General features: G+C 37.2%; 1 protein-coding gene across 1 annotated transcript; it reads right to left on the bottom strand.

The window, feature by feature from the left end:
• Nucleotides 1–19,599: 19,599 nt before the first annotated feature.
• LOC134813641 (zinc finger protein 281-like) lies at nt 19,600–26,235 on the bottom strand. Its single transcript, XM_063821523.1, has 9 exons — nt 26,092–26,235; nt 24,870–24,974; nt 24,619–24,713; nt 24,362–24,444; nt 23,978–24,189; nt 22,364–22,504; nt 21,470–22,100; nt 20,827–21,345; nt 19,600–20,545 (listed from the first exon to the last, which is right to left on the bottom strand). The coding sequence occupies exons 1-9, from the start codon at nt 26,224–26,226 to the stop codon at nt 20,265–20,267; spliced, it is 2,202 nt and encodes a 733-aa protein (XP_063677593.1). The 5' UTR covers nt 26,227–26,235; the 3' UTR covers nt 19,600–20,264.
• Between the last annotated feature and the right edge of the window lie 357 nt (nt 26,236–26,592).

The raw sequence follows: 26,592 nt of genomic DNA, 5'->3' as shown, positions 1-26,592 counted from the left end.
ATAACGACCCACTCGGAAGTTGAACCACGACATTAATTATCAGTATCATGTTGTTCTACCATCAAGAAAGACACTCGTAGGTCTTAATTCCACGCAAACCACGGGTGGCTGACTACTAGCCCTTCTGAGATCCAGGGCCAACTGAAGGGCCGTCATCACTTATCAAAGAGCTGCGAGAATAACACTACTGCATATGCCTGGAGTTGCGTCCTGATTATAATACTATGGTGCGTGGAAATCTGTACCGAAAGGACCGTGGCCGTGCCGCAAAAGAAAAGGAATCGGCCCTCGTTCCTAACTTGCTAGGTAATAGCCATGCTGTTGTTGTTGCTTATTAGATTCTGTTACCTTTTTCGTCAATTTCGAATCTTGGTAAACGACCTGCTTCAACCCACCGCTTGAGACCCAGGGTCCCACGGTGATCAGATCATGTCACTCAAGAAAAATCCCCTGAACGAAGTATACGAGATATCATGTAACCTTGGGTAAATACTGAAAGACGAGTGGTCAAATTGCATATTCTAATCCAACATGCCAATATGTTTTTTTCATTCCTAGAAAGTACGAGAATAACTAAACAACTGCTGCATTCAGATGGCTACATCTACAGCTCTGTGAAGAAGGACAAGGAAAAAGCCCCCCCCCCCCCCCCCCCCCATTTGGCTGGCGGTGCTGCAACCTGCAATCTCTCAGACAACTACCTCGTTTTGGGTAACAAACCCCGCAACAACGAGGCAGCTTTCAAAACGAAAACAAGTATTACGTAATCGGCCGAGAGGGAGGGGAGTTTCCAAATGATTAAGCTTGTGTAATTTTGACATAATAGCTATGTGGTGGGGGGGGGGGGGGGCGTAAAAATTGTCCAATAAGTGATTACGTAATATATGAACGGCCCCTTATAAGAAGTAAAGAAAGGGAGCTGCGAAGAGAGTAGATGCAGCCATCTGAAATCTGAATCCAGCAGTTGTATAGTTCTTCTTGGACGTTCTAGGAATCGGGAAAAAATAGGCATGTTGTTTGCTGTCTCACGACATTACGGTCGTGTACTAACAGCTGATAAACTCACCTACCTATCAATCAGGGACAAAAGGATTTCGCGGCATGTACGAAATCGCGAAATTTCCCATTCTCCGCGACAAATTTTATGTATAGTTTAATGTATAGCCTGTTAAATTTCGCGGTACCGCGATTTTTGGCCAAAATAATCGCGAAATCCTTTTGTCCCTGCTATCAATCCAATTCTGCCCATTATTCGTCAGTCATTGGGTGACGTGATCTGCAGATTACCGTGAGACTCCAGATCTCAGAAGGGCTAGTAGTCAGCCACCCGTGGTTTGCGTGGAATTAAGACCTACGAGTGTCTTTCTTGATGGTAGAACAACATGATACTGATAATTAATGTCGTGGTTCAACTTCCGAGTGGGTCGTTATTGACCCAGTTGATCGATTTAAAAATTTAAATCAACGTACAGGAGTAATGACCAAGATATAACATGTTTTTATACTAATATTTGTAAAAGTTTGACAACATTATATTTAATTAATCAATTTTGTGGTCTTAGTGGGTCGCTAATGACCCATTTAACCGATTTTTCGCAGTTTATGATGATTATCACTTGCTGAGAGGCGATTTTGAACTTATGATGTCATGCTTTAGGCTGAATTCAAGAAGTTACATGGACATATGTAGTAATAAGCAAGTGAGCCGAGTGGGTCGTTAATGACCCAAATTCTTTATTTAAAAAAAGTTAGAGTCACACAGTATTGACCATATGTTTTTAACTTATGCTTTTTATTTTATTTTATCCTAACGTCTTTGTTTCAGAAGTTAAAGCCGAAAAACCGTGATGGGTCGTTTGCGACCCGGACGAGTGGGTCGTATGCGACCGTAGCTGTATCTTTTAAAGTAAACGAGATACAGATTAGCTTTTTTGGATATCTCATTTTTGCTGTAAAGTGACCTAGTGTGTTAAACGGCATCAAAATCGGCAAACTTTAAAACTCGTCGTCCCTAATGGGTTAAGTTAGGGGCTCGCCTGGTCACCACTTGGAGTTTAGGGATCCTCTCAGGGTTCTCACTGCTCCATGTACGGCTATTTGAGATGATGTTACTGGCCTCTTTAGCCTTTTCCTTGGTTTCCTCATAGCCCGCACCGAATGTAACAATCCATGGTGTGAAAGAAGGGGGACCCTGATCCTTTGCCTTGTACTGTAAAGTTCTTGGTATCGATCTGACATCACTGATGACCTCTCTCACCATATCAGTAGGATATGAAGACCGTTCAAAAAACAACTGAAGCTCTGCCAATCTCTCATCCAGCAAGACGTCATCATTGATTATCCTTCTGTATCGAAGTGCCTGTGAGAAGACTATACTCCGGAAGGTATGTCGTGGATGGAAACTTGAGAATTCTAGATACCTGTTGGCGTCAGTAGGTTTCCTAAACAGATCTGTTGTGAGTCTCCCTCCAACAAACTTGTACTGAATGTCCAGGAACTGAGTGAACTCCGTGATTGGTTTCACTTCGTATGTAATATCTAAGCCATAGTTATCAACCATCTTACTGCGTAATGACCCTACCCATAACTGTAGAATATTAAATATAAAATGTGTCCAGTATGGCGCAAATGCATAATTTGATTATTTTTCGACGCCGTCGTCGGGGTGAGAGTTATCCGAAATAACTGCATGCCCCTACGATTGCGTCACCACTGGTGAGCAAGCATTTGTTTGTTGTTTAGTTGTGTTGAAAGGGAACATTACTTGATTAATTCATCCATTCGGATTTTAATAACGATGAGCTGATATATACCGTTCATCTTATATTATTGGATCAATTTTATTATATGATTAGATTTTATAAACGAACTTGGCACACAAAAGATTATAATGCGGAGGTTGGCTGGCTCTTTTATAATGAATACGACACTCCAATTTACAGAATGCCTGCTATATAGAATAAAACAAATAAATATTATCAGACTATACATGCAGCATGCGTAACTGGTGGATAAGCCCTCGGTAAAAACGGATCCGGAAAAGTCATTGTGGCACTCGGGTCCTTGGTATTGTCGTCGGTATATTGTCCATTACCTACGTTCTGCTTTCATAGTTTAAACAATAGTGAGTTCTAAATATACAGCTTTAAACCGACTAAGTATGAATGAATGAAATACCTGACAATCTACACTCCTATAAAAATTAAAAAAGCATGAGTAACTGTGTAGTAGTGCTGGGGAAAAAACACGCTTTAAATATCAATGAATGTAAATATTGTTAATTGACATTAGTGCCACAGTTTATGTGGTAAAAACAAATTTATGGTCAAACATTATATATCGTAGAAGGGCATGATTTACCCACATCACTAAGCATCTGGATGGATAATTAGCACACAAGGATAAACTGACTTTTAAACATGACCACCAGCTATACCACGTAACCATAGCTCCAAAATAAATAAATTGCTCTACATAGAAACATCTGGCCTGATCTTATCACATTGTGGTCCCCTGGGGTTCGGTAAAGCCCTTACAGGCAACTGGGTCCTTTTACCAGCCACAATAAAACTAGTCATGCCAGTACTGTCATAAACTGTAACCAACTATTTAAAAATAAGATATCTTTAGAAGAATAAGAATTTTAAATTTTAAGCCATAAACAATCTTCTCAATTTTAAAATTTAAAAATAACATTTTACCCTAACTATGATGTGTTGGCATTTCATACTTAACTAAAATTCAACTTTGAAAGTCAATAGATTATTAGTCACAATGAAATTATAGTTTAAGACATTCATTTTGCATTGGATAGGATACAAGGATACAAGGATACAAAAGTGATAATTATTTTATTGAATTCACAATAGTTATAATTCTGAAATAATTTAAGGTTACACAATTCTAGTTATTTACAAATGTGTAGGGATAAAATAGAAATGTTTTATAATACTATTTTTGAGGTCCTATAGCATTATGCATTGGCCAGTATTTGAGTGGAAATCTGGGCTCTTATAGTAGGCTGTAAAATGTGCATTGTGTTTCCAATATTAGAATTTATGATATATATTGATTGAATAATTGGTAATAAATTTAACTTTTGTTTTATTAACTTTTGTTTTATTAACTCGTAGTGATGTATGATTTCTAGAAACTTTAAATTAAATTTGGCGCTCACAGGTCCTCATGATCATGTGATCGCCGCATGAGGTTCTGTAAATGCGCAGGGCACCTTCGAGCTTATATTATTCACCTTACTGAGGCAGTCAACCAACGCGCGGCCTTATTTTTATGATATGATATGTTTTGATTGTTATTAATAAATACCAAAATTTAAATTTGTTTTCAAAAAAAAAAAAAAAAATGGCCGGGTGATATAGATACTCATTTAATATAATATTTGTTTTAACGGGTGATACTCGTAAAATATCTGTTCCATATTCCGTCGACGAGTCCAACTCGGCGCGCGTCCTGGTAGGTTGTAAACCTACAATATTTGTTCCAAATGTTAAACTATGAAATACAAAACTGTCGACGACGCGTCAGTCGTCACTTGTAGCGCGATGCGTTACTGTGCCGCGCCGCGCACTCAATGAGGCTTCTCACTGGCTAGATCGGCGAAATGCACTACTGTGCCGCGCCGAGCTGCCATGAATTGACATCGTCAATTAAGTCGTCACTTGTAGGTTATCAACCTACCAGGACGCGCGCCGAGTTGGACTTGTCGACGGTCCTGGAATAAATATTTTACGAGTATCACCCGTTAACGCGTCACGCGCTTGTCCAACTTGGCGCGCGCGTCTTGGTAGGTCTAAACCTACAACACATAATTTTCAAGCTGATCTCACATATGTGAGATCAGCTTGAAAATTATGTATATATATATATATATTTTGATTCACGATGTTTTAATCCTTCACAGCTCAGCCCAGTGGTTTATTTTGCAGTTCTAGTGGTTGCGAAAAGCATTATTTGTTATTGGATGCACCATTGTAGCGCGATGCGTTACAGCGGGCTAAATCGGCGAAATGCGCTACTGTGCCGCGCCGAGCTGCTATGAATTGACATCGTCAATTAAAATGCACCATATCCTGTCAACGGTCAATATTTCAAAACAAATATTTTACGACTTTCTAATTTCTATATCACCTCACACGTGGTTGCTGCATGCTGGTACGTAAGCAGTATATGTACTACTTACGTACCAGCACGATATAGAAAGTTTTTAAGTGTTTTTTCAGTGTTTCTCCATTGTCATGTATATATCATATATACAATAGAGAAACACTTAAATGCGTACCCAGTTTAGAGTTATTGGTACAATGGTAGAGTTATTATCTCCACATGAGAAATGAGAAAGCTCACTCCCAAAATTGCGCGCATTGCAGTATCAACTAGAACTATGAACTATCAAGTATAAACTATAGTATAGTAATATGACTATATAGTGGTCACTGCACTATCCATCCGCATAGGCTCTTTCTAAATCGCTCGCCCAAACCGTAATAACAATTTCAACTTTTGCGCGTCTCCTAAATGCGCGTTAGTTATCTGTGATAATTTAGCACCGGCGAACCACATGTTCTGCCTACTAGCAAAATTCACTCAAAACGTTCCGCGCCCGCGGATAAGTCAATATTTGTGGTTTTCAGAGACCAGATATTGCCATATCCGGATCATTAAAAAGGCCACCTGATAAGTCTATACAGACATCAAAACACTTTTTATCAGTAGTCAGAGTGGTTCGTTGTCATTTTAGTAGTAGCACTTCCTTATTGCTAATATATAATTGGGAAAGCAAAATAATAGACTTCAAATATGCTTTCCACATTGGAAAATACAATTCACTTTATATCTCCAATATTATTGGAAAATACAGTACACTTATCTCTAGTATTATTGGAAAATACAGTACACTTATCTCCATTATTAATGGAAAATACAGTACACTTATCCCCAGTATTAATGGAAAATACAGTACACTTATCTCCAGTATTATTGGGAAATACAGTACACTTATCTCCAGTATTATTGGAAATACAGTACACTTATCTCCAGTATTATTTGAAAATACAGTACATTTATCTCCAGTATTATTGGAAAATACAGTACACTTATCCCCAGTATTATTGGAAAATACAGTACACTTATCTCTAGTATTATTGGAAAATACAGTACACTTATCTCTAGTATTATTGGAAAATACTGTAAACTTATCTCTAGTATTATTGGAAAATACAGTTCACTTATCTCCAGTACTATTGGAAAATACAGTATTATTGGAAAATACAGTACACTTATCTCTAGTATTATTGGAAAATACAGTACATTTATCTCCAATATTAATGGAAAATACAGTACACTTATCTCTAGTATTATTGGAAAATACAGTACACTTATCCCCAGTATTATTGGAAAATTCAGTACACTTATCTCTAGTATTAATGGAAAATACAGTACACTTATCTCCAGTATTATTGGAAAATACAGTACACTTATCTCCAGTATTATTGGAAATACAGTACACTTATCTCCAGTATTATTTGAAAATACAGTACATTTATCTCCAGTATTATTGGAAAATACAGTACACTTATCCCCAGTATTATTGGAAAATACAGTACACTTATCTCTAGTATTATTGGAAAATACAGTACACTTATCTCTAGTATTATTGGAAAATACTGTAAACTTATCTCCAGTACTATTGGAAAATACAGTATTATTGGAAAATACAGTACACTTATCTCTAGTATTATTGGAAAATACAGTACATTTATCTCCAATATTAATGGAAAATACAGTACACTTATCTCTAGTATTATTGGAAAATACAGTACACTTATCCCCAGTATTATTGGAAAATACAGTACACTTATCTCTAGTATTAATGGAAAATACAGTACACTTATCTCCAGTATTATTGGAAAATACAGTACACTTATCTCCAGTATTATTGGAAATACAGTACACTTATCTCCAGTATTATTTGAAAATACAGTACACTAACCTACAATATAATTAATGGAAAATACAGTACAGTTATCTCCAGTATTATTTGAAAATACAGTACACTTATCTCCAGTATTAATGGAAAAAACAGTACACTTATCTCCAGTATTATTGGAAAATACAGAACACCTATCTCTAGTATTATTGGAAAATACAGTACACTTATCTCTAGTATTATTGGAAAATACATTACACTTATCTCTAGTATTATTGGGAAATACAGTACAATTATCCCCAGTATTAATGGAAAATACAGTACACTTATCTCTAGTATTATTGGAAAATACAGTACATTTATCTCCAATATTAATGGAAAATACAGTACACTTATCTCTAGTATTATTGGAAAATACAGTACACTTATCCCCAGTATTATTGGAAAATTCAGTACACTTATCTCTAGTATTAATGGAAAATACAGTACACTTATCTCCAGTATTATTGGAAAATACAGTACACTTATCTCCAGTATTATTGGAAATACAGTACACTTATCTCCAGTATTATTTGAAAATACAGTACATTTATCTCCAGTATTATTGGAAAATACAGTACACTTATCCCCAGTATTATTTGAAAATACAGTACACTTATCTCCAGTATTAATGGAAAAAACAGTACACTTATCTCCAGTATTATTGGAAAATACAGAACACCTATCTCTAGTATTATTGGAAAATACAGTACACTTATCTCTAGTATTATTGGAAAATACATTTCACATATCTCTAGTATTATTGGGAAATACAGTACACTTATCCCCAGTATTAATGGAAAATACAGTACACTTATCTCCAGTATTATTGGGAAATACAGTACACTTATCTCCAGTATTATTGGAAAATACAGTACACTTATCTCCAGTATTATTGGAAATACAGTACACTTATCTCCAGTATTATTCGAAAATACAGTACACTTATCTCTAGTATTATTGGAAAATACAGTACATTTATCTCCAGTATTATTGGAAAATACAGTATACAGTTATCTCCAGTATTATTTGAAAATACAGTACACTTATCTCCAGTATTATTGGAAAATACAGTACAGTTATCTCCAGTATTATTGGAAATACAGTACACTTATCTCCAGTATTATTCGAAAATACAGTACACTTATCTCTAGTATTATTGGAAAATACAGTACATTTATCTCCAGTATTAATGGAAAAAACAGTACACTTATCTCCAGTATTATTGGAAAATACAGAACACCTATCTCTAGTATTATTGGAAATACAGTACACTTATCTCCAGTATTATTGGAAAATACAGTACACTTATCTCTAGTATTATTGGAAAATACAGTACATTTATCTCCAGTATTATTGGAAAATACAGTACATTTATCTCCAGTATTATTGGAAAATACAGTACATTTATCTCCAGTATTATTGGAAAATACAGTACAGTTATCTCCAGTATTATTTGAAAATACAGTACACTCATCTCCAGTATTAATGGAAAAAACAGTACACTTATCTCCAGTATTATTGGAAAATACAGAACACCTATCTCTAGTATTATTGGAAATACAGTACACTTATCTCCAGTATTATTGGAAAATACAGTACACTTATCTCTAGTATTATTGGAAAATACAGTACATTTATCTCCAGTATTATTGGAAAATACAGTACATTTATCTCCAGTATTATTGGAAAATACAGAACACCTATCTCTAGTATTATTGGAAAATACAGTACACTTATCTCTAGTATTATTGGAAAATACAGTACAGTTATCTCCAGTATTATTTGAAAATACAGTACACTTATCTCCAGTATTATTGGAAAATACAGTACAGTTATCTCCAGTATTATTGGAAATACAGTACACTTATCTCCAGTATTATTCGAAAATACAGTACACTTATCTCTAGTATTATTGGAAAATACAGTACATTTATCTCCAGTATTAATGGAAAAAACAGTACACTTATCTCCAGTATTATTGGAAAATACAGAACACCTATCTCTAGTATTATTGGAAATACAGTACACTTATCTCCAGTATTATTGGAAAATACAGTACACTTATCTCTAGTATTATTGGAAAATACAGTACATTTATCTCCAGTATTATTGGAAAATACAGTACATTTATCTCCAGTATTATTGGAAAATACAGTACATTTATCTCCAGTATTATTGGAAAATACAGTACAGTTATCTCCAGTATTATTTGAAAATACAGTACACTCATCTCCAGTATTAATGGAAAAAACAGTACACTTATCTCCAGTATTATTGGAAAATACAGAACACCTATCTCTAGTATTATTGGAAATACAGTACACTTATCTCCAGTATTATTGGAAAATACAGTACACTTATCTCTAGTATTATTGGAAAATACAGTACATTTATCTCCAGTATTATTGGAAAATACAGTACATTTATCTCCAGTATTATTAGAAAATACAGAACACCTATCTCTAGTATTATTGGAAAATACAGTACACTTATCTCTAGTATTATTGGGAAATACAGTTTACTTATCTACAGTATTATTGGAAAATACAGTACACTTATCTCCAGTAATATTGGAAAATACAGTTCATTTATCTCCAATATTAATGGAGAATACAGTACACTTATCTCTAGTATTATTGGAAAATACAGTACATTTATCTCCAGTATTATTGGAAAATACAGTACACTTATCTCCAGTATTATTGGAAAATACAGTACACTTATCTCCAGTATTATTTGAAAATACAGTTCATTTATCTCCAATATTAATGGAGAATACAGTACACTTATCTCTAGTATTATTGGAAAATACAGTACACTTATCCCCAGTATTATTGGAAAATACAGTACACTTATCTGTAGTATTATTGGAAAATACAGTACACTTATCTCCAGTATTATTGGAAAATACAGTACACTTATCTGTAGTATTATTGGAAAATACAGTACACTTATCTGTAGTATTATTGGAAAATACAGTACACTTATCTCTAGTATTATTGGAAAATACAGTACACTTATCTGTAGTATTATTGGAAAATACAGTACACTTATCTCCAGTATTATTGGAAAATACAGTACACTTATCTCCAGTATTATTTCAGTCCCAGTTTTGCAGTTTCCCGTGCGTTGTAATTTTCAGCTCTCCTCTCTCTAATTGCAGCTCTCTCTATAATTAGAGAGAGAGCGCGACTTAGGGAGATATTTTGGCTAGTTCAATAAAGTTATAGACCCCGTCCCCTATACCTTGGATGGAAACGATATACCAGCATGCAGCAAGCAGCACACTCAAGGCAGCTCAGCCCTACTTCAACTCCGATTATACCGACGCAACTTCGATTACACCAACGTAACGGAAACATCACGTTGTCAGATCAGGGTTTGGCGTATCACTTCATTAATAAACCCATCTGCTATTCCTTTTGCGCTTAAGTTTTAATATGACTTTACTTACGTAAGTTTTAATATGACTTTACTACTTACGTAACGATCTATTATGACTTTACTTACGTCTTCAACGTTCTTTTATTTGCAATCTTTCATCTTCAATAGCATTTCAACTAAAGCATTTTTTCTAAAGCTGGTAACCTGCCACTCTTTAACTAATTATTAACCATGATCCTCTTCTAAGTTTTTAGCTTTTACTTTATAAATTCATCTACTATTTCTCTGCGCTGACGTTTTATTATGACTTTACTCATGCCATCACCTTTCTTTTATCTGTCATCTTACATTTTCATCAGCACCCTTCTCATCAGCTGCTACTCCTTTAAGTTTTAACATATGGATATACTTCTAATTTAGATTCTGTTTTGGTCACTTATTTTACAACTTAAGTCGGCAGAGTCTTATTGCTCGCGCATTTGCTTGCTTAAATTTTAGCCCTCTTTACTCTCGCTTGCGCTCCCCTTAGTGTCACAAACACTAGTGTAGGGCTCCTTTTCGACTGAGTCCTGTTTCCCTTGCTCATGCTCGCTAGTTAGTGCCGTATTTTTGTTCACACACTTCCGCGCACGTAGCATTTTTTTTACAGCTAGGCACTGGAAGATGACTTCATTTTGCACAGTGTAAACATTCAATCGAATAACAGCACAACTACGGTGCACATTAAAAACAATGTTAAATTAGGCCTTCTTTCGGACTTCTTCTCAGTGATTAAAGTGCTGCTACCTAGCCCTGCCTACCATTGAACTGTAATTCAAAACGTTCTTTTGATGTTGCCGTACTGCACTGATCTCTCCTCGTTCACTTGCCTGGCCAAGTGCAGTGTGGCGGCTCCTTAACTACTATTGTAGGCTTTGTGTGTTTATTTTAGGCCATATAAACTTGGCTGGACAGCTCTTGACCACCCATCACAGCATGCACCTCAACCTCTCCCACGTAGCCTCCTTGTGGACCACTCTCTAGTAAACTCTTTACCACTATAATTATCCCACTATTACTGTTTTCCCCATTCTTCAATATATTCGGATCTCATTTTGTGCACACTCTTTTAGTGATATGTTTCAATCTCCATTGCGACATGTTTCAAGTTAATATCTTCAGCCCACTTATTATCTTTAGTAGTTTAATTTCCCCTTACTCTGTGCCTAGCACTTCACTCTCATTAGTCTGCATTTAGTGTTTAAGCCATTAGTAACCCTTCTCTCCTTGTTTTCACTGTCCGTTTACCCAACATCGTGATAATTACCTGCACTACTTTATTTATTCTACCTCCTCCTACACGAGGAATTCTTAACACGTGGCTACATCACGAGTTACCCAGCATAGTGATATTTACCGGATACTTTAATTTTTCTCGACAATTTGTCCCTCCTTGTTGTGATATGTTTCATTCTCTATTGCGACAAGTTAACCAGTTATTAGCTTCAGCCCACTTTTAGTAGTCTTTATAGACCCTCTTTCTTTATAACCTCATGGTTGTGGCACTTAATTCTAGGGTGTTTTAGTCATTAACAGTTAATCTTCCGATTTTACGGTCTGTCATACGTTCACTCAGCACCTGTACTGATTACCTGTATTAATCACTAATCTCCATCTCTTTGTTTTTCCCAGCCGCTAATCTGTAGCTCACTTTTAATCGACCCAGTTTAGACCTCATGTCATTTAGATCTTCTATGTTGAGACAAGTTTTCAGATAATGGTTTTATAATTACGGTACTGAGCAGTACTATTTATCACAACTACCTATTTATATAAGTATATAGCACACTTCACAATCGACCCATCTCTAGACCCAATCATGCAAATGAGTTTATGTCACCATCACCTGCAACAAGAGTTTGTTACCAGCATCACGGACAAAGGATAGGACAAAGAAGACACTATCTGCCACACTTATAGAGCCTGGCAAACTCTAATCAAAGGTAAGTCTGGCAGTGGTTCACACTCTGTTGATATCTCTTTAATGAGACTTGATTGAGGCCTCTCAACTTCCCTAGTTGAGTGTGTCCCACAACCAAGCTCATTGCCTAGAAGTCCTGCATTATTATAATGAACCTGGACATACGTGGCAAGTATAAGCTCTTGAAACCAAACCAAACCAAACCAAAAATCTCCAGTATTATTTGAAAATACAGTACGCTAATCTCCAGTATTATTGGAAAATACAGTACACTTATCTCTAGTATTATTGGAAAATACAGTACGCATATCTCTAGTATTAATAGAAAATAAAGTACACTTATCTCCAGTATTATTTGAAAATACAGTACACTTATCTCCAGTATTATTGGGAAATACAGTTCACTATATCCAGTATTATTTGAAATTATAGCATACTATCAGCGTGGTTCGCTGTAAGTGTACTCACAATAGCATACAGCAATTGTGTATTAATAATCTATCAATTTGTTTGAGGTTGCTTTAACAACAATTCCAATAATGCTCGCTCGCTGTTTTTCTGAATATAATATTTGGGTAAGCAACTAATCCATTTTAATGACCTACTTGAACAATGAACAGATACATTTTTCCTCTTTTAAGCGATCGGAGACTCATAATAAGTGTTACGTAGAACAGGGAATCAAGAGGAGATGGTTTCATTCATTATACTGTATTAAAATGAAAACAACTTAAGTTTTGTAAAAAAGAAAAAATTAATAAAGCAATAAATGATGCAACAAAATAAAACAAAAATCAGATTCAAATTCATAAAATTCGACCAAATCATACATCATTCTCGAAATCAGAGTCTAATCCGAAACCATAATTTAGTTTCCTTTCGGGAAACTTCTTTCGCTTTTTTTTGCTCGCTTTGGGAGCGAATCTGCGAAGTCCGTCCGCTTTTCTGCCCGAGAAGTCGTTGACAACAGTGACAAATCGTCCCGAGTTGCTGTTACCGTCATGTCAATCTTTGTCATCTCCGAAAGCCTGAATGTTAAATGTTTTGACACATCGTCGAAAAAATATATGTTCATTGCAATACACATATTTGAACAGCAAGATAGTAACATATACATAACATTAGCAGCGGTCATTAGCAACGGTCATTGTCCAGCTATAAAATACAAATAATATTTTTCAGCTTCACATAGAAACTGTATCACATGACAGTTGACACGTAAAGAACTGATTTTCACAATTTCACCTTTTCACAAATTCATAAATTGTTCGTTTACATGTTTACATATATAATAACATCTATAAACAAAAGAGCACCTAAAGAGGCTCAGCAAAGTGCTGGCCTATTTACGCTTACGAAGACTCATTCGTTCAATATGTCTCAAAGTAAATAAACTCCTCCATCCTACTCTATCTCTTGCTAAGTTCACTAAGTTGCTAAAATCATCTTCGTTTTTCAAATAAATTTGTCTCTTAAATAGGTCCTTTTTCACAATAATATCATACAAATTAGTCCTATGTCTACCCACTCGTCCCTTTAGTGTTTGACATCCTAGTGTAGCAAATAACAGAGACTGGTAGGCAGGCGTGTCGTTGTCACTGCGTAGAACATGACCTAGCATTGTCCACCGTGCCTTTTCCACTCTCTCGGAAAGGGGCCTGGTCTGGGTACGAGCATAGAGGGCCTTGTTAGATATTGAGCTAGGCCAATAGATGTGTAGGATGCGCTTGAGGTGCTTCCTCTGAAAAACATCTACAGACTCTAGAACATGCTGAGGTACGGCCCAGCAGCAGCAGTTGTACAGGAGCACTGATACTACTAGTGAGTCGTAGAGTTTGATCTTTCTCCTTTCAGTTATCTGACTCCTCTCTGATCCCTGGCACCACAGCTTGTCAAATGACCAGAAGGCGGTGTTAGCTTTATTTATTCTATTAGTAACATCCTGCTCTGATCCAAGCTTAGTACCAAGAAGCGTCTCGTTTATCCACTCCTCTTTTCCTCTTAGCTCATTATCCCACTCGTCGCAGGCACCAACTTCTTCTAAATACACTCTGGTAAACTTTGTCTTTGTGTCATTGACAAAGAGACTCCATTCACTGAGAATATTCTTGGAGATCTGAAAGATATCCTGTAACTCCTCCATATCTTCACCAATCTTCTTTACATCGTCTGAATAGCCGGACTCAAGAGGCATGTGGTTATCGGCTATCGGAGGGTTGGGTCTTGAGGGGAGGACTGCTCTTATGTGCACTACAGCTCCAGCTAGATTGAGGGTAAACAATTTACCAGCTGTGCTGTCTCCTTGGGAGGCTCCTATGTTGAAAGAGAACATCTCTGAGTCAGTAGAACACACTCTGACTACTAGAGTGGTGTTAGCCATGAGGTATTGTACATTGTACAAGCCTCAGATCGTCTCTGGAGCATCCTGCAGCTTCTGGTAGTCTGATTGTTGTACCTCTGCGGATGGTATTGAAGGCAGCTGACATGTCAATACTCACTTTGTTCCATTCAAACTCCTTCTTCATTACTACAGATATGAGCATGCTCTGTGCCCAAACTAGGTCGGCACAGCTCTTGCCAGCTTTGTAGGCAGCTTGGAACGGTCCGGTGAAGTTGTCCACAGCTCTCTCTATTCTGTTTAGCACTATCAGTGACAGGATCTTTCTAGAAACATTTAGCAGGGTCAATGGTCATATCGACTTATATTAACTGGGCCGCGAGTTTTACCAGGCTTAGCCAGTGGTGTAAGGATGCCTGCTCCTATTGCTTCAATGTGAATTTTTTTCTCGAAAGACTTGTTGAACACTTTAGCCAGCTCTTCATGAAGGAGGGGGTTGTTCAGGGCTTTCATGACCTCGCATGTTTACATGGTGATTGTTAATTTTATCAATTAACCTTTGTGTTAAAGTGTTAACTTGTTAAATATTCACTTTATCTATCTACTTTTGTTATTTAGTTTATTTTACTTACCGTGGAAGAAGCATCCCATCAATAACACTTGAGACAAGGTCTCTCATCTCACGTCTATTTTCAGGAGAAACACTGAAAAAATTATGAGTAAATATACAGATAGTCGCAAATTTTGTTGTGTCACGGTATTGTTCATCAGGTTTGTGATTCGCACACTAGTAATGATTTGCAAGCCGCTTTGAACAATATTATTTTAAGGTTTCTTGAAAGTTTTGGATTTTCTTGAAAGTTTGGATTTCCAGATGTTATTCTAGGTCACCTAATACTTCTACCTTTTACCCTATCTACCTATCTGTCCTTTCAATTTAGGAGCCTAACCATCGACATTTTTTATAACACTCGAATAACACCTTTTCAACTTAATACAAGATATCTAAACTATAGCGTAATAAAAACGAACTTATAGATCATGCTCCTAAGATCTGCAAGCTTTCCGAATGTTGCATTTAGGTCTCCCTCAGTGTTTTTATCTGTTTTCTTCGCTCTGGTCTTGTGGAAGACTATCGTGTACTGTTAGTGGGAGACTAACTTCTTGAGTCGAACAGCTAGCACCAGGATCCGTGCATAGGTGAGGATTGTGCGATACAGTGTCAATGAAATTAATTGTTATAGAATCCGTATCAAAATAGGCATAGCGTTCTTATCAGATACAAGAGGATGCAATGATCAAACAACTAGTTTTACGCTGAAATAGGTTATTCATAATTACTTAAATGAAGCAAGATCCGTTTCTTACCTGAATGAAAGCGGAAGATCGGTCCATTCAACGTTCGACTCACGAATAACCGCCAATAAATGTTTGCACGGTAATTCTGGGTAAGACCTGAAGTTCAGGCAATCACAATGGACACTCGGACTGACGGTGACCTGGAAATGTGGGTAATTAGTTATTGATTAATCTGATTGTTATTTAATACTCAATTAATTGATAGTAAAGTAAATGTCCAAAATACAAGTACAGGGAGCGTCGACGAGTGTTGTTAAGTAGGGGCGATTGTGCTCGTTATGGGACTACCAGTTATGTGCTAGTACTGAGCGTAAGGAACGCTGGTATGGCTAGGACCCTGGTGGCTGGTATGGCTAGAACAGAGAAGGTACTTAGACTGGGTGGTGTAGCCGGTGACTGAAACGGTTTAAGAAAACATGTGAAGAATGTTTAGGGCACCCTGGCCCTGATAAGCAATTCTGAGTAGTGTAGGTTTATTTGATGGCCTGGAAGTGCTAGGAATTGTTATTATATCATAATAGTCGTAAGGAATTAAAACACAGAAGGCACAAACAAGTTTACTTTGTCGCATAATCTTGATGATACCTGAACATGTGTGAAATTGAACAAATAATGATATACCAGAGCTTAAACCCCTTATATTATGTACTATTAGAAAACCCGTGGTCACAGTGAGCAAGCTAATATTGATAGATGGATCAAACAACACTGCTAGTACCACGCACCAGTCACATAAATCATTATCGGGTGGTAATATGTTAACAGTGTCACAATTAAACTACCGCAACATGGTCAAAAATAGGGTTATTTCGTCACAAAAAAATTATTATAACTCTGTTAGCTCCTTGCTGGCAAAATAACTAGTTCATTGATTACAAAGTTACATAGTATTCTAATAGAGTTATAGATCTTCAAAATAGAGGCAAGACATGTTTACTTTGCCACATCAGTTATTATAAGAGTTAGGTAATCGTCATCAGATTAACAGATCTTTTTTTTGTAGTTTGGATAGATTAATATAGGCAATTAAGCATCATATGTCAATTTTAACACACTATCTTGATATTGTTGGGGCAGGAAAAGTTAATTTTGTCACATTTTTAGTGACTTTGACAAATTTAATCTAAAATTGTTAAACTTGAGCTCTGATGTTCTAGACAATATTCTACCAATCGTTTCTGAAAGAATGCTGAATTCTAATAGAGTTATAGATCTTCAAAATAGGGCAAAACATGTTTACTTTGTCACATCAGTTATTATTAGACTTAGGTAATCGTCATCAGATTAACAGATATTTTTCGTAGTTTGGATTGATTTATATAGGCAATAAAGCAGCCTATAATAATTTATACACACTATCTTGAAATTGTTGGGGTAGGAAAAGTTAATTTTGTCACATTTTTAGTGACTTTGACAAATTTAACCTAAAATTGTTAAACTTGAGCTCTGATGTTCTAGACAATATTCTACCAATCGTTTCTGAAAGAATGCTGAATTCCAATAGAGATGTATGAAACAGTGATAGTGAAAAATCGTGATTGATAGAAGCTGGAGTAGAGTTGAATGGTGAAGGTGTTCTAAGTGTACGTATATGTACCTTGTTTTTGATGAAGCTTTAGTGGGACACGAATGGATGGAGACATCCTGATCCGGTAGATTTCCACAAAATGGTCAACCCAACAAAAACTCGGCAGTAAACCTGAAATTGTTAACGAAAGCACAAATTGACTATTGGCGATGAACTTTAAGTTTTAATCACTCGAAATTAACATGCTATACCTTTGATCATGAATCACAGACTTTTAATCGAGTAAATAGTGTAGTCAAATATGAAGTATAGAATAACTGAATAAGGTGTTATTAAGGCTAGACGTTAACTGAGCTTGAAGCAAACTACTGAGGATATAGAACCAGCGCAGCACTCCTGACAGCAAAACCAATTTTGCAATTTATCCAATGCGAAAATACGCATTAACAGTTAAATGAAAAAAGTTTGGGCGAGCGATTTAGTGAGCGCGATCCGCATATGGAGCTTGGAGCTAGGACAGTGCGTGCATTTTGGGACCACTTGCATGCATTGTGAAAATTTGGTTCATGGTCAAGTACAGACACGAAATTGTGCTAAATCACTCAACACTCGGACTTCAATATTCAATATTTTTAATTGTTAATTTTCCTCCATCGTTAATTAGATAGTAAATAGATAAATAGTGCCGGATAGGCGCGCCTGGTAAACATTAAGTTGGTACCGTTACATGACACATTATTGATTGCTAACGGATGATAAGAGATAACCAGTCTCAATATCATTGACATATAATCGCTGCAAAGAGCTAGAGTGACCTGATGACCCACTAGTTGTTAGTGTTTAAAAACTATTATAATTAATTGACGATGTCAATTCATGGCAGCTCGGCGCGGCACAGTAGCGCATCTCGCAGATCTAGTCGCTGTGAGAAGCCTTATTGAGTGCGCGGCGCGGCACAGTAACGCATCGCGCTACAACTATTATAAGTACAGGGTGGCCTAAAAGTAACTGCCCACACGCAACCTTTTAATAACTTACGTAATTCCTTTCAGAATTGCACAAAAATTTCAGAAAATATAGATCATGGGTCAAAGTCCAACTTAGATTTCCTGAAAGTTTCGGAAAATTTCATAGATTATAGAGGGTCGTGGCACGCCACTCCCTCATTTTCACTATTGTCACCATAAAGTGATAACGTTTTCAGCTATATTATGTATTATTAGGAACTTCAACGTTTCTAGACACATTTTGTTTGATAATTGAAGTGCTTTCCCAAAATTTCAAGTTGTTTGTTCACAATTTAACCGAGTTATACTTATGGCCCTTTTAAGATCTTTCAGATACGTGATCCTCGCACTTAATCAGTGATTTCGTCACCCAATCAGTAATCTCATCGGGAGCTATTCGCTAGCGTGCAATAATGGGCCTCATTAGGCGGTACCGAGCATGTTGGGGATGACGATCTGATCACTTTGAGTGAATACTGATAGTGACATTCCTTAATGCTTAAAATTAAAGAAATTTGCGTAATAGCGCTTCGGTTGCTGTCCTATAAGCAGTATCCAATCAATCAGGCAATTGATTGAGTGAATATATCACTGATTAAATGCCGGATCACGTATCTGCAAGATCTTAAAGTGGTTGTAACTTGACTTAGTTGTAAACGATCGATTTGAAATTTTGGGAAAGCACTTTAGTTATCAAACCAATTGTGTTTAGAAACTTTGAAGTTCCTAGCTGAAAGTGTTCTCACTTTATGGTGACAATAGTGAAAATGAGGGAGTGGCGTGCCACATCCTCTTAAATATCAATGAAATTTAACGAAACTTTCGGGAAATTTAAGTTTGACCCATATCTATATTTTCTGAAATTTTTGTGCAATTCTGACACGAATTACGTGAGGTATTAAAGGGTTGCGTGTGGGCAGTTACTTTTGGGCCACCCTGTAGCTGATTTTTTGGGAATTATCAATTATTATATCATATTTTCAAAGTGTTATTATATCGTACTTCAAAGTGTAACAATGAACAAGAAAAAGTCTTATTTTGATTTAACTTTAAGTTACGTACCACCAAATAACAAATATCAAATATATGAAAAATTAAATTTACATGTCAACAAAATAAATAATTGGAACACACTAAGCAATTTCACTCCTACAAAGCTATATTTTTCAATTTCCAAACACATGAAAACAATCGACTATGACAATGCAACTGTAAATGGAAATGAACATCACACTTTAATCTAATTGCCACTCAACTTTCTTAATCATTAACTACAAGTAGATAGCAATTTAATTTCCAATGAAATACTAAATGGGACTTACAAATTTCCAATCGTTAAGGACCAGCCTATGATAAGACACATCCCTAAAAACATTTGATACCTGCAGTCTGAAATTTGCGCTAACCTTTAATCTTATGCTGTAAGCGTTAAGTTTAAAAATTATTATTGCTAAGTTGTAACATGTAAATCACACTATGCAGCACTTTAGAATTAGACTTCATAAACAAATGGCCACGACTAAATTCTAAACGTTTTCCTCTATCTATAATCCTTGTTCATTATCTATGATCTATGAAACATTACATATTCTTTGCACCTAATTCGATTAGTAGACCTATTCAATCCTAAAGCTATTTCTAAACGAAATTAGCCTATATCTACAGTCACTCTTAATTCTTGAAGCGAAAATATGAATTCCTCAAACGAAAGACAGTAGATCGCTGAGCCTGTGAAAGGCGATGTTTTGCGAAGCCTCGATTCCCTTCACCAGCGCAGGGGCACCTGCCGGTGATGATTCCGGACCTGCAAGCCCAGTTTCCTCTCCTTCCATTGGTTCACTGCTGTCATGCGACACCATCTCCTGCTTAATGATTGGCTGACTCTCATCACGTGGAGATGTGTCCTCCACTTTTATTGGTTTAGAGGACATGTCGGATGTGGACTCGGGAGGTTTCCGGACCTCACTAGTGTTCACAGCGCCTGAAGAGAGAGAGAAGGGTAAGAGCGAGCTAGGGTAACGTGTGAAGTCACGTGGTTTTAAGTTTTACTCCCAGTAACGTGCCCTATCTTGAGGGGGTACACTTCCCTAGTCTGCAGGGACAAGTCCCAGACATCCCGGATATGTTCTCTCCCAAAACTTGTAATCCTAACCTACACCCGGTTCAACAAGACTAAGATTGTGATTAATGCTGATACGAATAAAAACCCAATAAATTGTAAAACTGAAAAAGTTCCAATAAAAGTTTCTCAATACTACTCACTGGTGGAGTAAGCTGCGCAACTTTGCATCGGACCAGGGAAACCATTGTGGGTAAGTTTACCTCCTCCAGTAGTCAACTTCAATCCGGGAGCAACAGTGGAAGCGTTCTGGTTGGCAAGTTGAAGGAGTTGTGATGCAAAATCTGTGGAGGGTTTGAAGGAGGGACTGTTGAAGAGAGAACTCTGGGTTGGCAAGTCTCCAATTCTGGGGAACTGTCTGAACATGAGAGGAGTGAAGGACAAAGAGGTGGAGGGGGTGGCTGCAGGGGTGAGGAGTGAGGAGGTAGTGCCTTGCTGTCGGAGTAGTGGGTACAGATTGTTCGAGAACAGATTTTGTGACGTCTCCAGATTGTTCTGGAGCCGTTCTTGTTCTGGTTCGCTCAGTCTTCTCTTCTTGAGAGGCGGGAGAGAGGTGGAGGTTGGTATTTGTGGGGCCACGTTAGTTTGTGGTGATGTCACGTTTCCAAGGTATCGGGATATGACATTCAAGATGGTATCTGCTGCTGGCGATTGCAATCCCTCTGAAAGAAAGAAACAATATATCAGCACTTGATTTGTAATAGTTCAGTTCCATTGAGTCAATAAGATCAGAAACGTGTAACCTATCATTAACAAGTAACAAATCTAATTTGAATTTGAACTCACCGGCAACTAATTTATTAACCAAATCTATAATCGGCTTGATTTTATCTTCTTGCATTTTGTTAGAGTTGATAGAACTGTTAGTGGCTCTGCGCAGTCCGGAAGAAACTGTAGACATGATGTTGTTTGAAGGCGTAGTGATGTTGTTTGATGATTTCACGGCGTTGTTTGATGACGTCATGATGTTGTTTGATGACGACATGATGTTGTTTGATGACGTCATGAAGTTGTTTGATGATGTCATGAAGTTGTTTGAAGACGTCATAAGGTTATTTGATGACGTCACGTTGTGCTGAATGATTTTGTTTTGAACTATCTTGTAGGAGGAAGGTGGAGATGTTTTGAAACAGGAGCTGTTTGAGGGATTGAGGGATCCTGCGTTTGATAGATGGGGATTGAGGGATCCTGCGTTTGATAGATGGGGATTGAGGGATCCTGCGTTTGATAGATGGGGATTGAGGGATCCTGCGTTTGTACTGACAGTTCCAACTTTACTGCTCTTCTTTCCCTCCTGCATGGAAGCTAGCAGTTTCAGTAGATCTTCTGTTGAGACCGGCTGGTTAAGCGACTTTTTAGCGGAGGTTGTTTTCAGATGCTTTGGGCCGACCATTGACACTCTTGAGTTCAAATAGCTCTGAAATGAATTAGTATGTTAACAGCCGATCGCAATATGTTTTCCAAGAATCGCGTTTTTGACCCAACACCCAAGATTGAAAGGTTATTTAAATATGGAAAAAAAACTATGCATTAATAATAGTAATGCATAGTTTTTTTTCCATATTAATAAAATTACAGACGATTATGTATTTCCAACGTGTCCAGCCTGAACATGCTCAGCTATTAACTAATTAAATCGTTAAAACTTAAAACAGATGTAAAATGTTTTATTGAAATTACCAGCTGCGAAGTGGAGAGATTTGTTTTGCGCTCCTTTTTAACTACATTTTCCACTTTTGGTTGGTTCCAAAGATTTGTCCGTTCAGGAAGACCGTCAAAGAGCATCGCTTTGTTACAGTTAAGGAATGAGTTGCTTCCCGGCTGAAAAATTAAATCATTAGTGTTATTGTTTAGTGAAACTGATAGTCGGCCCGCGCCAAAGACAAATCACATTATATTCAAAAAGACTCTTATGTCTTTCGCAATATGATAAGTTGGTGATACTCACGTTATGAATGCACTCATTATACTAATGAATAATAATGTTTTGGTCGATATACTTCATTAAGACACAAAACATTTTGTTTCGTATCAACCGGGAAACCCGTTCAAACCTATAAATAACATTAATAGCAAAACCATGGTTGCGGAAAAATCATCTTCAAAGTTACTCCGGTGTCACGTTTTTTCACTTTCGTCTACTTGTTCAATAGGTAGTTTAAAATGTTTAATAGCCACACTCAGTTTCAGACAAACTTGGTAACAAGGAATTAAATGCTTACTGATACAATGTGATCATTGTCGTTAGATTATAAAAATATAACATCTTATTTTTGAATCTCAAAGTAGAATATCCCCAATATCACACTAAAATAGTTTTGTTGCACGAGGACCGCTTACTAGGGTCAGTGGTGACTGGTTATGGACTTAAAGCGGAAACAATTCAACGGTGGAAATGAAATTGAAAACCAATACTGAAATTATTTCTAAGAATAATCGATTTCAGAATGAGGGTCAGTTATGTTTTCCTACTTTGCTGTATTGCTATCACTTCACCCCAAGAAACGACCAAGGAATTACTGGATACAGATACATACAATGGAATACTGGACGACTACACATTCATTGCCATCTTATTGGGGACCGGCACGTGTCTGGCAATCGTATTTTTAATCGGCATCATACTATTGTGCGTAAAGGTGGGGAACGATTTGTACAATTCGGCAGAATTCCAGATTCAGCAAGCGGTGCAAGTTACCCACCCCAGGTTAAGGGAGGATTCCAGTAGATCTAACAGTTTGCCAACACCAAAAATACTAGGATTTGTTATTCCAAAATAAAAAACACAGTCATATATGAACATGGTCTTGAAGTACAAAGTTTAGATGCACTATCAAGTCAGATTGGATGAGTGGTGAAGTTTTCAGATTTCAGTTGGTACTCAAGCAACTTTTATAGTTGACTGGTTGTACCATGGACAGATAATTTTTATTTTTGTCATTAAGACGATATTTTCATGCCAGATTTATTTAAGACAAAGATGCTATTACATAATATTGTGAGATTATGGAAACAATTCTATTATTCTTTTTAATCGCAACTGAAATCTGAATACCATTGTTCTTCAATATATACAATTAAAATTGTTACCCATTCAAGTTTTTAAATCAAAAACAGTTAATTTTCTTAAATTATAGTATACCCAGCCCCCAGGATATCGCCTCTGCTCACACAAGAAAGCCAAGCTTTCTCGGCCAGCAACAGATGAACCTTAAGGTCAAGTGTTTCTACCCAGAATGTAACTGCTGACCCCCCAGAACCCCCCCCCCCCTCATAACCCCACCATGTCCTCACCTCACTGCCACTATCAGTAGATCCACTGGAACTGTTGGTCTCGGTCTCACTTGAGCTGCTGGAGTGCCTCCTATCTTTCCCGTTGAAGTAGTACACCTTGTTGTCTCTCGACCAGAGCGGTTTGGTTGTGTTTTTCTCAGCAGGTTTTATTGGACTGGAAGTGTCCAGACCTTCACCCTCACTCTGAGTAACCACATAGCCTCCGTTAGTTCCTGGAAAGTAAGGGGTTCGTTAGAGGCTGAGGTTAACAAGCTTATAAAGAATTAGTGAGATTAGGATAACAATAGTATAACTCTGAAGATTATTTTTAAACTTATTAACCATCATCTTAACAATAGCTATGGACGATTCTCAGAAAATAAAGAGACGTTAGCTGGTATTTACCCTGAGCTTGTTCGCAGAACTGCTGATGCCACCTGACATTAGTGGAGTGGAGGAACATTGTACCGCACCCGAGACACTTGAACCTGCGACAACATTGGTCATTAGCACAACAGACACTTATAAAATATGCGAATCTTAAGGCGCGAAAGAAGGGGACATCAAACATAATATTAAAACATTATACAGGATGTGTTATAGAAATAGCACAGAGTTACTACAGCAGGAACTTTAAGTAAGAAGATTAAAAGAAACACTACCTGACTCCGTGTCTGGTGTGAGACTTGAGGTGTCGAGTAAGGTGCGCTTGTTGGACGAACGCAGTGGGGCAAAGGTGACACTTGTAAGGTCGGGTCTGTGGAAAACACGGTGGTTATAATTATGTAATTGATCAGTTAATTTATCAGGCCATTGATTGGTTTCTTGGTGGGATATTAATGTTGTATCATCGATGGAACTGTTGAAGTTAAGTAAGAATGCATTAAAACATGATAATGAAAAAGAGACTCACGTTAGTATGAATAAGGGAATGCCTTTTGAGGTCTGATGAAGAGTTGAACCTCTTTCCACATTCTTTACACTCGTGTTTTCTCTTCTGGTGCGACAACTCGTGTTTCTGGAATAGGAGAGTTCGTTAAAGCGATGTGGTAGAAAATGCAGTTAAAATGATGGTCAAATCAATTATTCAACATGAACCTTGAATAGTTGAACCATAGTGATGAATAGTACAACTTTTGACGTTCCACATAATTTAGAACTCATAATAATTCAGTCATGACAAGGGAAGCACCTTTACAACAGTAGCTTGAGGCTGGACAGGCTTAGTGCAACTCAAAATAGTGCTGAGAAACTCAATCACCATCTCTGATTCGTTCTTCATCGTAATTTCAAGAGGCTAGCAGGCAGATTAAGGGAAAAATTAAACAACTAAAACCCTCGTGACAAAGATAATGGACGAAACTGTCTTGAACGCATTAACACTTAATATTCACAGATTTGGTGAGATAATGTGTTGTTGTTTGTGTGCTAGGTAAACAAATCAAAGTGTATATATTAGCACTTCAGCACTGGTACAAGGCGTGGCGAGCGCAACTCTTTGTTTTATCTGAAGCGACGAGGAACGTTTGCTCTCCTCAGCTTTGTATACTTTAGACCACATGATATGCATTATGCAGCTCCAGCGGCTGCTTGGTCCCCGGCGCGACCTGGGGCTTTGCACGTGCGAGATTTAATTGTTTAAGCTGGTAATTAGAAGTCAGGGTGAAGTGCGTAGCGGCATGATCGTGTGATTGGTCAGCTTAAAATAGGGCAACTTAGAAGAGCGTTGAGAGCTATTTTGGAACGATGCGAGGTGTTTTGGTCACGTGATATGCTGAGTAAACATTGAGAGTAATCCTTGCACTCCGAGCTATTGCCGAATATTAACGCTTGAGTTGGCATGACACTGTGTACAGACACTATACAGAGCACGTGAACGCGTTTATATTCTATACTTTAGAAACTCCAACGCGATCAATCGATAATCGTTAGTTACTTTAAAACCCAAAAGCATATACTTCAAAACAAATTGTCCTTGTTGGGTATGGGTACTGAATACCATTAATATAATAAACTTAAGAACCTCACGTAAATTTCAAACGTCAAGTGCCCCCCGAGTTTTCAACGGGTTATAATGGACCACCCATAAAGGATACTCTCACAGTAAAAATAGGATGAAAGTAAACAGTACTGACCGTGAGGGATTTAGCGTCGCCAAACGTTGCTCCGCACTTGCAACAAGGATGGAACTCATTTCCTCCTCCGAGTAGAAGAGATTTGCCGGACATGCTGGCTAGCAGCTGGTTGTAGAGGATATCACTACTCAGCATAGCACTTGTCATTCTGCGAGGGGTAATAAAGGAGTAATAGAGGGGTAATAAAGGGGTGAAGAGGTAAATTTCATCGTAGTGAGAGCGGGATGTAAAAAAACAGAGAGATGATTCTGATAAAATCTTGCTATTTTGTGAAGGAATATCAAGCAACTTTGTTGTTGCACAAAATAGTTTGTTTATTCGCGCTTCGCAGGCTATGAAAGGATTTAAGATAATGTATGCAGTTCGAAGAACATATTACTAGAAGAGAGGTAGGAAATGGACTGATGAATACTTGAGAACAAATGCAGTGAACTATAACTATGGTAAAAGTATCTGACTAAACTGTACCACTACCACGAAGACCAAGTAATTGGCCGTCAT

This window comes from Bolinopsis microptera, chromosome 3 (genome assembly GCF_026151205.1).
Source record: "Bolinopsis microptera isolate Bmic1 chromosome 3, MBARI_Bmic_1.0, whole genome shotgun sequence".
NCBI lineage: Eukaryota > Metazoa > Ctenophora > Tentaculata > Lobata > Bolinopsidae > Bolinopsis > Bolinopsis microptera.
Note: the sequence above shows the minus strand (reverse complement) of the source record. Positions and strands in the feature narration are given on the sequence as shown.